Below are 15,143 nucleotides of genomic sequence, written 5' to 3'. Positions count from 1 at the left end.
TGCACTGATTTAAAAAAAGAGGTACACCCTGAAAAGATGGGAGTCGAATATCTGACTCCTCCACCTAAAACCAGCTGTTATGAGCAGAGCTGTAGAAGTGCTGGGAAACGGCCCACATAGCAAAAGTTGTTTTTCACCCTTGAATGATGGTCAAAAAGGTTGATTTTTTTATTTTTTATTTTGGGGTTAAGTTCGACCATTGATCGTGGATCTTCCATCAAACAATCATCCAATTCTAGCCAGTTAACCAATGTTGAAAATATATAATTGAATCAATGTTTTGTAGCCAAATTCTGCTGCCAACGTCCATCAATGTTGCATCAACGTACATTGTTTCTCGCTCGCCAGGCTTCAACGTGGATTAAATATTTCTGCCTAAAATATTTCAACGTTGATTCACTCATATTTTGCGATCTGAGGGTCCTTTTGTTTTGTGTCCCTGTGGGATTTTGACCAGAGCAGCTCGCAGGCATTTCATGAAGATCTCAGGAAGTTTCATCAAGTTATGAAAAAAAATCTCAAGATCTCCTTCAAACAAAGGGATTTATATCGTTTGGTTTAATTTTCAAATGCAAACATAAAGACAAACTCCTGCTATGTCAAAGATGTCAGCAGTTATTAAGCAACTTGACTTTTAGTAAATGTTCCCTTTCCTGTTATTTGCATCCGTCTAAGGTTGTGATGCAGAATGAGAGCGCAAAAGCCCAGCCAGACGAAATGAGGGGAATCCCGTTGAGCAGTGATTTATTGACTCTGCACTTTTTCCATTTAACATAACACTGAGATGTGTTTCCCCGAAACTGTGTGAGTCAGTGGATTCTGGTGAGTCTGTGGACACTGGGTTCTGGTTTGTCATGCTGGATCTGTCACGTCTGCAAAACCTCTGGATCAGCAGGATATACTGTACGCTCCAGTTCTCACAGCACAACTACTATCCTTACACTTTTAGCAGAAGATGCTGGAAGCTGGCAATGAGTAAAAAAAACTACGATTTAAACCCAGATCTAGGGGGATTTGCACATCTCTACTTGTTAGATTTTTATAATAAATCTTTAATGGTTCAATTGGCTTACTGAATACATTTTTTTTTCTCACATTTGCATCTGCCAAGATAGATGTGTAAGTGCTAATTGGCTTACAAAAACAGTGTCACCCTTGTCTCAGTGAAACTTTTCTGTGGCTGCTAGAGATATTTTTAAGCTTTAATTAAATTTTTAATATAACTTTTTTCCAAAAGCTGGCTGAATTTATTGTGTTTTTTTCTTTTTCTTTTTAAACTTTATTTTGTTTCTTATTTTAGTTTTTATAGTTACACAAATATAACACAGATGTACATGCTGATGCACATATCAACAGACAGGATACCAGGGTCGGCACAATACAGTTTGTCTTTTCTGAGTTCATTTCTTGTTTTCTGGGTTACTTTTCCAACATTTCCAATGATAGTAAAGGTGACAGGAGGCTTCAATATGGTCCAAAGTGTGATTTAAATTCAGTCCATATCCTCCTTAGTCCATATTACTCTTGAGAGAATTTACCTTGACATCTGATAAATAGGTGACAAAGAAATAATAATAATGAGGTACATGTTGTAGTAATTGTTAAAGGAAAGAAAGAAAATGTTCATAATATGTTGACATAAAAGGTCTTCTTTTACAACATTCATGTGCATCACGCATTTGTACCAATGAATTTATTGTGGTCTTGATGAGAAGTTTGTGATGTTCTTTGGTTAAAACAGAACAGTACAAAAAGACCCTTTTCAAACACGTCTTGGGCGGAGTCAGCATGTAACTCCACCTCTACACAAAACAAAATGCCTGAAATGTGTTGGTTACCACTGTTGCCTCGCAGCAAGAAGGTCCCTGGTTCGACTCCCAGGCCCAGCAGGGTCTTTCTGTGTGGAGTTTGCATGTTCTCCCCGTGCTTGCGTGGGTTTTCTCCGGGTACTCCGGCTTCCTCCCACAGTCCAAAAACATGCGTAGTAGGTTAATTGGTGATTCTGAATGGCCTAGGTGTGAGTTTGAGTATGTCTGGTTGTTTGTGTATATGTGGCCCTGCGTTGTACTGGTAACCTGTCCAGGGTGAACCCCTCCCTCTCTGTAATTAGCTGGGATAGGCTCCAGCAGACCCCCGTGACCCTGTAAAGGATAAAGCTGGTATAAAAAATGGATGGATGGATTATGTCACATGTGTCTTTTAAAATCTTCCACCTCTTACTGTAGTATATCAAAGGCAGAATATTCAGTCCCGCCAGAAAACATACACGCAGTTATGTTCGCCATCATCTCCAAAAGATATCGTTTACAGTTGGACCCAATAAGGTTTACAGTTTGACCCAGTCTGAAACGCTAATGTTAGCTTAGAAAGTCACATGAACCCCATTGCTCTGTCATTGGCGTCTGTGGTTTAACTCAATCGTTATGTGACATCAATTAGGAGTTGTATGTATGTATGTATGTATGTATTTATTTATTTATTTATCCTGTGTGTTTCAGCAAACTGTCATGGGTAATATTGTGGTCAGAGTCAAGGTATCAGGCAAACAGCAAGTAACATATCACGTACAATATATTGGTTGAATACTTGCATACCGATAGTGTCCAATCGATACGTCATGAGACACTGGTGTGTGTCAATAAAAATGTTTTTTACAGCATCACTTCTAAGAATAACCTGTAATCCAGGAGTGAAGTAGTAACACATTTTTACCCACTTTCTGTTACCGGAGTTGATTTTGACCAATTGTGTTACTTCTATTTGTGAAAAATGAACAGCATTGCTGCTTTGTCTTAAAGGTTTTTTGTTTTTATATTCAGAAAGTAATTTGGGCTCTATCCAGACACCCTATCTGGTACCTCTCCTTGGTGAACTGCCCAGCTGTTTGACTCTCCTCCGTCCGTCTCTCCTCTCAGGTATGCGTATCCTGGTGACCCTGCTGCTGGACACCCTGCCCATGCTGGGTAACGTGCTATTGCTCTGCTTCTTCGTCTTCTTCATATTTGGCATCGTTGGGGTTCAGCTGTGGGCCGGCCTGCTCAGAAACCGCTGCTTCGTCAAAGACAACTTCTCCTTGTGAGTACCACGTCGTGAATGTGTTTGTTCAGCAAGCTACTGTATTTGAAACATGACAGGGTTTTTACATGATGACTCACAACGAGGCTAATTTCCTGCTACATTATAACCTATATTCTCAAGCAATTAAGAAAATGTATTATTTTATCTATCAAGCAACTTAACTCAAAATGTCCATACCCTCGAGAAGAGTTATGGGTCCACCACGTTCCATTGCCATGTTTGTACATCTACAGTCTGCAGTGGACCAACAATGGACTTGCCTGTAAATTACCGATTCAATTGTCACATTTTTAGTGGCCACTTTAAACAAAATTAGGTGGTTTAATAAAGCAGATACAACATAAATTAACATTTTACCCACAGCTGTCGATTTGAAACATCCATAAGGTTTTACAGGCTAATGAATTAATCATGTTCTTAAAGGAACATTTATGATTAGACGGTAAGGAGTGTAAACTTTTATTAGGGACAAACAGAATAAGAATTGAAGCAGTTTTGACTGAGAAGGCAACATGTTTCCAGCAAAACAGCAAAAAATATAGGTATTCAGTGAAATATATTACCCATTTTATTATCCCTTTTTATCTCTGATCACACATTTACTTAAAGGGAATTAGGGGTGGAGGGGAAGGGGGTAACTGTTTTTACTCCAAATATATGCTGTAAAGCACTTTCTGCTGCATTTTATTGTACAAAAAGTGGAATATAAAGTTACGTATGATTTGATTTGAATGGCGGTACATCCAAATAAATAGCCGTCCCACCTCTAACGCTTGAAGAAGTACTGATCAACTAAAACTTTGTATATTTCCCCTTCTGCTGACCCTTATAGTCACACTTTTTTGCAACTGTACCAAAAAGTGTGTAAAAACAATTGTATGTCAATAAAAAAAAATGTTCCACAAAATTCACAGGTACATTCTTCAATATATTTATTTTGTAATCTATTTTAACAAGGTTAAATGGTTCAAACATTGTATAAAAGTTACATACAATAAAGCATATAAAAAAAACAGATATCTAGATTAATCTTCCATGTTAGCATCTGGTAACAACTGTTTCACCTCCAAAATAGTTTAATGAGCCAAATGTTTACTAACTAACCTCAACAGTTTAATTATCGTCCTAAATGCTCCAAATACCAGCTGTAAGCAACATGGAACATGAGAACAAATCGCTGAAGTGTTTGAGACTCCAAAAGAACCTAGATGACAGGTTTTGTTTAAACATACTTGTTTTTGTATGGTAATATTAGGGAGTGAACCTTCATCCTGCTTTTAAAACTAGGTCATGCACCAAAGTCAGTGAGCTTACTGATACTAAGGTCTCATTGTATTGATGAATGGAAGACAGGAAAAGGCCCTGGAATAATGAGAAAGACCCCGTGTGGCCCATTGTCCTGCACATGAAACATGGTCTCCCATGACTTATTCATGTCCCTCATGTCATCCAAGGTCCATTACTCTCTTTAGGATTTATGACTTCTCACAGCTGTAATTTAAGTTCATGCATTATGCCTTTGGTGAACAGACATATTTTTTGTCATCACCGTCAGTTTTTAGTAACATGCCTCTCGTACCCGGAAGCTCTGTATCTCTGTTTGAGACGACTACATTTGAAGCCTTAATCTGTACTTGTCCAAAGTTTTAAACACGTGTATTTTAATGTCTGCTTCCGCTTCACTTCATCTCGTATCGCTCATGCATGTTCAAGTGCTTTAGTAAAAACTGTCAGCTGGGTCGGCAGTATCTTTTAATAGACTGGAGTATTTTTTTAGATCACCTGGTGGAACCACATCCCATGTTGAGTGCTGGGCTATGATGAGTGAATGGTGCGACATACTGAGCTCATCAGACACATAAGTGCTCTTGCAGAACATGCCAAAGTATGAAACAGCTTTTAAGAAAGACAGAGAGGAGTGGTCTTGTCCAACACAATATGTGCCACTACTTTGCAATTAATAAAACCTGCCAGCTGAAGCTGTGTTGACAGATGAGCCAGATATAGCGATATCACCTGACAGACTGCAGTTCTTTCAGACGGAGAAGTGCTTTGTAAAAGATATGACAAGAGGTGTTGGAGAGGCCAGGCCTGTTGGGTTGTTTTTTTGTGGGTGGGCTCTTAACACTTTCACAGCTGGCCTCACTGATTAGTTCAGCCTAACTTTTGGAAGCTGTGTTAGTCAGTGTGATTAGCTTCAGTGGTAGGCGAATGCAATTAAAACCTGCAGAATTTGGTGCTTTGACGTTGATCCTCTTTAAATTCTGCACATAAAGCAGAATCATTATGCACTACAACAGAGTGAGTCATTGCATGGCTCATGAGACCCACTCGGATCACTGGCTCTGTGTACTCACCTGTCCAAAAGTCCTAACTGTTTTTGCAATGCTCTTCAAGTATGTCAAAACTGGCTAGTTTGGAGTTTGTCTGGCCCTCAAAAATTCCATGTTTCTTACCTGCTTGTGTGAAGCGAGCTCAGCTCTTTTTAATCCTATTAAATACACATATGAGTCAAAACAAGCCAAAACTGTCCAGAACTATGTTCCTGTAAAAAATGATTTAATCCAATGACATTCAAGTCATAAAAGAGGGGAGCTACATCTCCAAATGCACGTTCAAACTACTAACAGTTGCACTTTCAACAAGAAAACACATCTGCTGCCATTATGCTATATTGCACATCACATAGTTTACCTATTATGTGCTTGCAAGTTATTCCAAATTATGACTAAATTGCCTGTTTGTGTTTGTGTCTAGCTTCTGTTATCACATTGCATTGGCACTATCAAATGAGGACTGAGCAGCTGCTTCTCCAAAAATCCAAAATAAGATCTACAGTAGTCACAATGGCACTTTCAACAATAAAACACAAAGTTGCTCTAAATTACTTCTGAAAGGCATAGTTGTACTCTTCCCTCAATCACCACAACTTACCTGTTTTAACTTGGATGGCTTACCTTATGCTAACTTGTTATGACAATTAACATGACTTTACATCTGTTCTGATCAAATTTTTGCAACCATTTTCGTTGTAAATGTTGGTACTGACACCACTCCTAAAAGGAGTGCTGCCAGAGCTGAAATGAATTGCTCTGCAGGAACCAGCCGTCGCTTGGCCTGCTGCTCATGGCGCTAGCCAAGTGACTGAAGGCCCCAGCAGACTTCTGCTACGTCTCATTTCAGCTCTGATAGCATTTGGTTTTGGCATTTGGTTTTAACCCCCCCCCCACCCCCCTCCAGGTCAACTGAAAACCATTTGCAGCAGTCTTTATGTACTGTTAACAGGACGAGTCATACAGTATAATATTTCTCACAGCTCAGAAGTCAAGTCAAGACAGTTCTGAGTAACTAAATTAATGACAGCCATCTATTAGCTGTGGCCGCAATCAATGAAAAGATCACACTGCTCTCTATACAACATAGAATCTACATTAACTCACTTTTGGAGCCAGAGCTAAGTTGAGGATCTGACCCAAACTTAGTTGGCTACAAACTAGCACGGATGATGAGATCTTAAAATATTCCAGTTATTTTAATATTTTGCATTTCCTACAGCTGTTATTTTGACCATTTATTCATTAAGTATGTTTATTTACTTCACATTGCAATGCATTTGATTGCTTTATATTGTTCAAAAGGATCAATGCAGGGAACAATAATGGAAATGGAAATCAGAGATGGAGAATAAAAAGAAAATAATGCAAAAAATGCTAAAGAAAGCAGAATATTTTACAACACTTTACAATATTACTATCATTCTTATACATCACTTTTTAATTCTATTCATATGCGATATGTAGATTTTGAGACTCATTGTGTCCTTGTCTCACCAGAGTGGTTCTTCTGTAAAATAAGCTGTGATCTCTTGAATGATGGCAGATCCTTTCCAACTGGCTCGGCTTGGCAATGACTGCAGCCTTCATACACATAACAATGGAAATCAATATGATTACTTAAAGAAATGCTCAACTTTTCTTCAAAATGGAGGATGCAAAATGATTTGCAAATAATATAACTTGAGTGAGTTAATTATTTTGTAAACATTTTTCTGAACATGTTGTATTTTTTATGAGCTAACATAGATTTAGAAGAAGAATCACCACAGACGTATTAATATTTATGGTAGAAATGAATTTAAATTTAGTGTTTAAAAGATACATTATTTTTCCAAAAATGCTCTCAATAGACTAGCTGCAATGCTCTCACTTTGTTGGATACGCAATAAGTAATTTCCTGTTAGTGTGGCATTCATGACGGAAATGAATGGATCCTCCAAATTTTAATGATCGAGAAAAGTACTAATCCAAATCTAATCCACTGCTGTTTTAAAGGTTCAACAGTTTCAATAAAACAGTCCATCAATGTTTTTATGCCAGTTCTTAAACAGTAACTGCTGTAATGTTTTCTCTTTTACTTTTCCCAAAGCCCCCAGTCTGTGGAGCTTGAAAAATACTACCAAAGTGAGAATGACGACGAGAACCCTTTCATCTGTTCGATGCCACAAGATAACGGCATGAGGGAGTGCAACACGGTCCCCAAGCTTTACGACAAAGACGGCCAGCAGTGCAACCTGAATATGGAATTTTACAACAGCACTGACAACACCACTTGCGTCAACTGGAACGAGTTCTACAGCAACTGCTCCGCCGGAAAACTCAACCCCTTCAAGGGAGCCATCAACTTTGACAACATTTGCTATGCCTGGATTGCCATCTTTCAGGTAGGATATACCGAATACTGAAGGAGCAGTCAGATTTTAAGACATTGGATTTAAACTTTCCTGAAAGCTGGGGTCTCACTTGTTTGTTCAGGTGATACCATACATTGTATAAAAGAACTGGACCAACCATCTGTGATGCTACTTTCAGCAAACTCCACCTAACCTCAGTCATTAATAAAATGGCCTAATGGTTGGAACAAACAAGCCAGGCAGCTGGTTCGAACACCTCTTAACCTCAATCACCACAACCAAGTTATTTTACCTCAGTTTAGGTCATGCTAACTTATGATTGAATCTTTCCATCTATACTGACATTAGGGCTGGGCGATATGGACCAAAAGTCATATCTCGATATTTTCTAGCTAAATGGCGATACTCGATATATATCGATATTTTTTCTGTGCCATAATTGGGGTTTCCCCCAAAGCATTATAGCATAGCATCTCTGTTAGCTTCATTTTTTTCTGAGGCAAACCCTTAAAAAAACAGTCAGTTTTAATACAAAGCCTCGTGCCAAATGTCACACAGGTACATTTATTAACAGAGGTCTGCACAATATCAAAATGTATAAAACAAATGAAATAAAAATAAACTGACTGCATATATAGAATAAAAATGCTTCTTGAATAAAATAAAACAAATATCCCTTTCCTGCATAAACATTCAATTAAAATACACTGTAATTAATACAATGTAGACAGTAACAGGCAGACTTTTCAACTGAGGTTGACAGTTGTGCAAATAACAAAACATTTGTGCAAATCTCAAATAAAACATTCAAGTCAATTTGTCACAAAATAAGCTATATCAAAATCATAAAAAAAAAAAATATATATTATTATTTTTTTTTAATCGATATAAACGATATTGTCTCGTACCATATCGCGTTTGAAAATATATCGATATATATTAAAATCTCGATATATCACCCAGCCCTAACTGACATATATCTACTGAAACATCTGAAATGAGTACTGTCTGAGCTGACACAAGGACTGCTGGGGGTCCAGTTAACCTAGAAGGGTCCAGGACAACCTGGTAGGTGTTTTAACTGTACAGCTGGCTGTCCTTTCATTCACCCCGGCTAACAGCCTTTGGTCAGGGTCCAAAGTAGCCTGCTCAATTTTGTCCACAGACCCTTCCACCCCAACCCATAGCCAGATGTGGTGGCTTGTTAATGCAATTAACACCACAAAAAGTCATATTAACTTCAAAATATGAAGGATTATCCTGTTAGGTCTTTATTTACAGCTCAGATGTCAAGTTCACAGGAAGTGCCAAGTAGCTAAAATTATAAATCTTTGACACCAAAGGCTGCAGTGCAGACATTTGTAGCTTTAAATAATGTCATGATGAAGTACATAACAATTCACTCCAGTTCAGAAGTCATGAATGCAAGAGCTATGGACACCAAACTATTTGATTTACAAGCAGTTAATAGGTTTATTTAGTCAAAACAATTATCTGACTTCTGGAGCCTACAGTGGTCAATTGATGAATTGTAGTTTTTACTACTGACACGCTGGCGTCCCCTCCTCCTTCAGTTTATGCACCAAATGGATGGAAAGGAGGCCAGTGAAAATGACAGGAAACAAAAGGAGACTAGTTGCCCTAGTGGTGGGAGCATCAGAGAAATATGCCTTAAAGGGATTGTGACATGAAAAACAAATTTTTCTTGATTTGTTGTGTTTAGTTGGGTGTCTTGACATCAATTACACCCAAAAAAACCGAACTTTTAACATTCAGTGTATTGTGTGCTTTCTGGAAATTTCCGCATAATTATGGAGGGACAGAGACGGCCACCGCCTCTCTTCTCTCCACCCGCGCTCTCCTTTTTTTTTCGCCTACGACCTCAGATCAGACGAGACAACCTGCTGAATTTAAGCATATTACTAAGCAGAGGAAAAGAAACTAACAAGGATTCCCTCAGTAGCGGCGAGCGAAGAGGGAAGAGCTCAGCGCCGAATCCCCGCCCGAGCGGCGGGCGTGGGAAATTTGGCGTACGGAAGACCGCTTGCCCGGTGTCGGTCGGGGGCCTGAGTCCTTCTGATCTAGGGGGGGGGGGTTTGGGAGGAGGAGCGGGGCAATGATTGACAGGAAAGGAGGAAAAGGACGCGTTTTTCACTGCGCAAAAAATGCCGTCATAAAAAAAGCCAGGCATGGAGTACTGGAGTGAAGTTTTTCTTGTTACACTCTTTTAGACACATTTGAGGGATATTGGCCAATACTTTTAATAGTGTTAAAAGCATGTTAAGAATTATGTCACAATACCTTTAAAGGATTAACAGGTCATAGCCGCACCAACAGACTGAAAGCTCCACAGCATTTGTTTGCGATATCTACATTATCAGAGAAGCCTTTTGTTGCAGTGTTAATTCATCTCTGTCAGCCTTGGAGGAGTAATTGTGGTGGATAAAAACAGATTAGAGAGGAGTTCTACCCTAAGCTTGGCTTCTGTTGTGGTTAGTCTGTGTGGGGTAAAACACTCAAAAGACATGTCAGAGATTAATGAAAAGATTCATCTTTTTCTGTGTGTTGGTATTTGGATGGTTCCACACCGTGAAAGATGGTTTCTTTCAATGTTTCTTTTTTAGTATACTTTCTCAGGTCGAATCTGTTCTTTTTTTAATGTTTGTCTTTCAGCACTTTACTGTCTGTGCCCCTTTTTAGGTGATTACTCTCGAGGGCTGGGTGGACATCATGTATTTTGTGATGGATGCTCACTCCTTCTACAACTTCATTTACTTTATCCTGCTCATCATTGTGAGTGCCACTTCATGGTCACACCAATTTTCTGTGGCTTTATGTAGATTATGAACAAGTGGTTTATCCATGGAAAGAGTGTGGATAAAAATGTCCTCTACGCCCACTTCTCCCCAGATCGGCTCATTCTTCATGATCAACTTGTGCCTGGTGGTTATCGCCACTCAATTCTCCGAGACCAAGCAGAGGGAAAGCCAACTGATGAAGGAACAACGAGTTCGCTTCATGTCCAACGCCAGCACTCTGGCCTCCCTCTCTGACCCCGGCTCCTGCTACGACGAGCTGCTCAAGTACTTGGTCCACGTCATCAGAAAGGGGTTCAAGCGGGTGGCTCATGTCTGCAGGTTCTTGGCTCGTCGTGCAGGGATGAATATTGCCGCCACGCCACCACCCACAGAGCCCCAACGCAGTGAGAGCAAGAGGAGGAGGAGGAAGTCGTCCAGGCAGGGTTCTCTGTCAGTTCACCACATCATGCACCATCATCAACACCACCATCATCACTACCATCTAGGCAATGGTAGTGTCAGAGGAGGGAGCATCAGCTGCCTGGAGGGGCGGGATGTTGAGGCAGGGGATCATAGTAATAATGGAGGTACCCTGAGAGCAACTGCCGGCTATGGGAACCCTGCTTTGGCACTCCCATCAGCAACTTCTGACACAAACCTTGCCACTTTGTCGGATCCTGCTGCAGGAACTACGGATTCATCTTCAGTTTTCAGTGTACTCGATGCAGAAGCTCTTCGCTGTACCCCGCTTCCAGCCATTATGAGAACGACTCCAGTGCCCTGCCTGCCTCCTGTCCCTCCATCCAGGTCCATGAAGAGAAACTCTGTGCCCTTTGCTGCTCCAGGTCCCAAGAACTACCCCACCCTCCAGGCCAAAGCCCTAACGGAGTGCAGGAGAGGCAGTGTTGCTACTAGCACCTTATCAAATATCAGTTACAACCTCAATATCCCACCCATATCTTTGGAGAGACGGCCATCAGGCCTGGTGGACACACACACTCCAACAGGTAAACACACAACAAACCAACATGCTTACATTCATGAAATAAATCAGACATGGCACACCTTGGATTAGCTACATTAACTTGGAAATAATGGGATCCTCTTAAAAACCTGAAAGGCACAACCACATCTGATATTCATGGAATTTGTTAGGGATACAGCAATGGATTGGCTCATGATTGGGATCCTGACTGGTGATTCTCCAATATCAAAGCGACTAGTGACCAATAGTAATCCAGAAAAATCCCTTTTTGGGGAGTAAGTATATATAATACATATCTGCAGTGCTGAGAAGTTTGATCGTTTTGGGGCTCCATTAAATGCATTAGCATACACTACTAATACATTTATTTTTTATGGTCCATATGTTAAAGGGAAAGTTCGTTTTTTTACAACCTGGACCTTATTTCTGGCATTTTTTATGGTCGTATACTCACCCAGGCAAGTTTGGTGTCATTTGGAGTCCTTCGGAAGATATTAGGGTTTTTTTTTGCGAGCCGCTTCTCCATATAACGGTAGTGAATGGGGGCACAGCGGGACACAGACGATGCAGCGTCTAAATAACACATGATTGCCGCGAAACTCTTCATTTCTTTTATGAATCACTAGATCTGCTTCCAGGACCTGTTGTCTACATCCGGGGTTCTGTGTGTAACAAATAAATCAGTTTGTAAACAAGACCTCTGAACTCATGATGTCATCTCTGTGCGCACACTCTGTCCTCCGTTCAGTGAGCTCTTCAGCCGTATACTCTGGCTCAAAACGGTAAGGACGTCCATCATATTCAAAGTCGTCGTCCACAACCTCAGAATTTGACAAATATTCAGACATGTTTCAAATAACTAACAGTAAACTAACAGTAGCGAACTCCAGCTGTACACAGAGCTGTGTCTGGGATGCGCGCACAGAGATGACGTCATGAGTTCAGAGGTCTTGTTTACAAACTGATTTATTTGTTACACACGCAGCCCCGAATGTAGACAACAGGTCCTGGAAGCAGATCTAGTGATTCATAAAAGAAATGAAGAGTTTCGCGGCAATCGCCTGTGTCCCGCGGTGCCCCGTTCACTACCATTATATGGAGAAGCGGCTCGCAAAAAAACCCCTAATATCTTCCAAAGGACTCCAAATGACACCAAACTTGCCTGGGTGAGTATACGACCATAAAAAATGTCAGAAATAAGGTCCAGGTTGTAAAAAAAACGAACTTTCCCTTTAAGTTGAGTAAATACTTAATGGACTTGAGGACGGTCCTAGTGGCAGTTTCAACCACAACAAGTCTGGAACAGGAAAAGGAGCATTAACTAAAGGTAGGCTACTGTAGGACACAAGACTAGACTTACTGGACTGAATGAAAGTACGACAAGGGGCAAAGGACAGTCTGGTGACAATAATTGGAGCCAATTTAGTCTTACTTCTCTCCTTTTGATAATCCCAGGTAAAGTCCCAAATGTGTTGATCATTTTGTTGATTCTTATCAAATTTATCTGTAGTGTGAGGTGGTGTGTGGTATTATCTGTGAATCTGGTGAGATGGAACACTTGACTCAAATCATACCAATGTGTTTAATATTTACAATCAGAATTCCTTATGTGTGAAGAACCCCTATGACAAAAGCTGACAAGCTCTGTTGGATTGTTGAAATAGCTGACGTTATCTCTCGTTTTCTCAAGGAGACCAACAAATATTTGTAAAATATGTGATATCTGTGAGAAATTTGATTCACTTCCAGCTTGCACTGTAACTTGTTACGTAGGCTACCTGGCCTGATTACCTCGTCTCCCAGATTTGATCAAAATTTCCCTTTTTGGGGAGAATTTTTAAATTAAAAACAGTCCAAACAGTGCTTTAGTTTTCTCCTCTTGTCCAGAATCCATCATATCTGTTTAATACAAAGGTTTTGAGTAAGTGAAATGACATGCTCACAGACAGGACTATTAGTCAATGAAATCCTTTGTGCCTTGTTTCCATATGCTTCTGTATCATGTCATACACACAGAAGTCCCCTCATGCTCGTGGCAACCTCCGTTATCTCCGACTTGGTGCATAACTTCTCCTTGAAGTGTTTTTCAGAACATTATACACCATCGTACAGTCACTTACAATGCACATTTACTTCAATTGAACTGAAAATGTCCATCACATGCATCTGTTTCTAGCTAGCAGTGGGAATAAAGAGCACACTTTTATGTGCCATTAAACATCTCTCCATTATCTGGAATGGCCCCACTAATGGGACATTTTAGGAACTTATACAGGGCCTTTTGTTACACGCTTCTATGCAGCCTTGAAAAACTTGTAGGTGCTGGCAGGGGTTGGTGGGGGGAGATGACATTAGCTAAATATCTTCCAGTATTAGACGTCAGTTCATATTCATCCAAAACTGCAGTACAAAAAGCAAACGAAAGCTAAGTGGCTAACAATAAAGCTAGGAAAGCACACAGACTGCAGCCTTTCATTGTTGTTTTTGTTTTTGGTTTATTACAGTTCTTAGAAGGAAAATAGAAATCACATAGATTTGCAATCTGTAGCTTCATTTCACCATAGACTGAGCTGTTTTAGAAAACTATGGCAAGACAAATTAAGAAAATTGTTCTTAAATTAAATTAAATTATTCTTAAATTGTTCATGCATGCATTTAATATCAATGATCAATATATTTTTATTCTTTGCAATAACTTGTTTTTTCAAGGTGGTCTTAATTTGGTGATACTAAGTTGCAAACCAAAACACCTTTCAGAGTAGGATTTTTATTTTAAATGGAGTCAGAAATGGCTAATTACAGTCATTAAATGTTAATCTCATATGTCCCAGTTTGCAGCCAGCTTTATTTGACCATAGCCAAGTTCTAAAAGGTTCTCAGCAAAAGTTTGGCCAGTTCTGTTCAGGTTTTACAGATGGGGAAGAAGTTGGTTGCCAGCTAATGAGGCTGTAGCACAGACTGTGATATTACTTGTACAGCATGCCCATATCTATCAAGCCCACTCCTGTTGACACACGCAGCTGTCTAAAAATGTTTGTATACACATCAGATCTGCTATATTGAATTTGACAATGTATCCAAACAACATTGTTTATGTATTTTTTCCCATAATAATGCAGAATTCACTGCAGTATCCTTCTTTGTCTGATTTTCTCCATCTGACATTTCTGTTTTGGCCGCAGCCCAGCTCTCTTGCCAGCTGTCGGTTCGCGACCTCAGCATCACCAGCAGTGCCATGGACACGACTGCACTGACACCGGACCCCGAGGGCTGCCCTTACTGCGCCAAGGTCCTGGCCAACGAGTTGGAGGGTGGCATTGAGGGCAGCGAGACACCTGGTGACTCCGATAGCGATGGGGTTCACGAGCTGACCCAGGACCTCCACCGCAGGGGCAGAAGAGACAGCCGGCAGCCCAGAAAGAAGCAGCAAAGGCTGGGCAAAACCACCGCCAAGGCTGTCCGCTTCTGGAGGCTGGTGTGCAAGACATTTAAGAAGATTGTGGACAGCGAGTACTTCGGCCGCGGCATTATGATCGCCATTCTGATAAATACTCTGAGCATGGGGATTGAGTATCATGAGCAGGTTAGTACA

At 40.3% G+C, this 15,143-nt stretch overlaps 1 protein-coding gene across 11 annotated transcripts in view; it reads left to right on the top strand.

Annotated features, from left to right (window-relative positions):
- cacna1g (calcium channel, voltage-dependent, T type, alpha 1G subunit) overlaps positions 1 to 15,143 on the top strand; it is a 367,678-nt gene that overhangs the window by 178,212 nt on the left and 174,323 nt on the right. For all 11 annotated transcript variants that reach the window (XM_061709003.1, XM_061709001.1, XM_061709005.1 and 8 more), the window contains exons 6-10: positions 2,916 to 3,075; positions 7,504 to 7,798; positions 10,469 to 10,561; positions 10,679 to 11,573; positions 14,734 to 15,134. In XM_061709003.1, the coding sequence (XP_061564987.1) occupies positions 2,916 to 3,075; positions 7,504 to 7,798; positions 10,469 to 10,561; positions 10,679 to 11,573; positions 14,734 to 15,134 (1,844 nt within the window). The remainder of the gene's footprint in view (positions 1 to 2,915; positions 3,076 to 7,503; positions 7,799 to 10,468; positions 10,562 to 10,678; positions 11,574 to 14,733; positions 15,135 to 15,143) is intronic.

The sequence above is a fragment of the Cololabis saira genome, chromosome 19 (genome assembly GCF_033807715.1).
Source record: "Cololabis saira isolate AMF1-May2022 chromosome 19, fColSai1.1, whole genome shotgun sequence".
In the NCBI taxonomy this organism is placed as follows: Eukaryota; Metazoa; Chordata; class Actinopteri; order Beloniformes; family Belonidae; genus Cololabis; species Cololabis saira.
The sequence above is the reverse complement of the archived record's forward strand: the minus strand, read 5'-3'. Positions and strand labels throughout refer to the sequence as shown.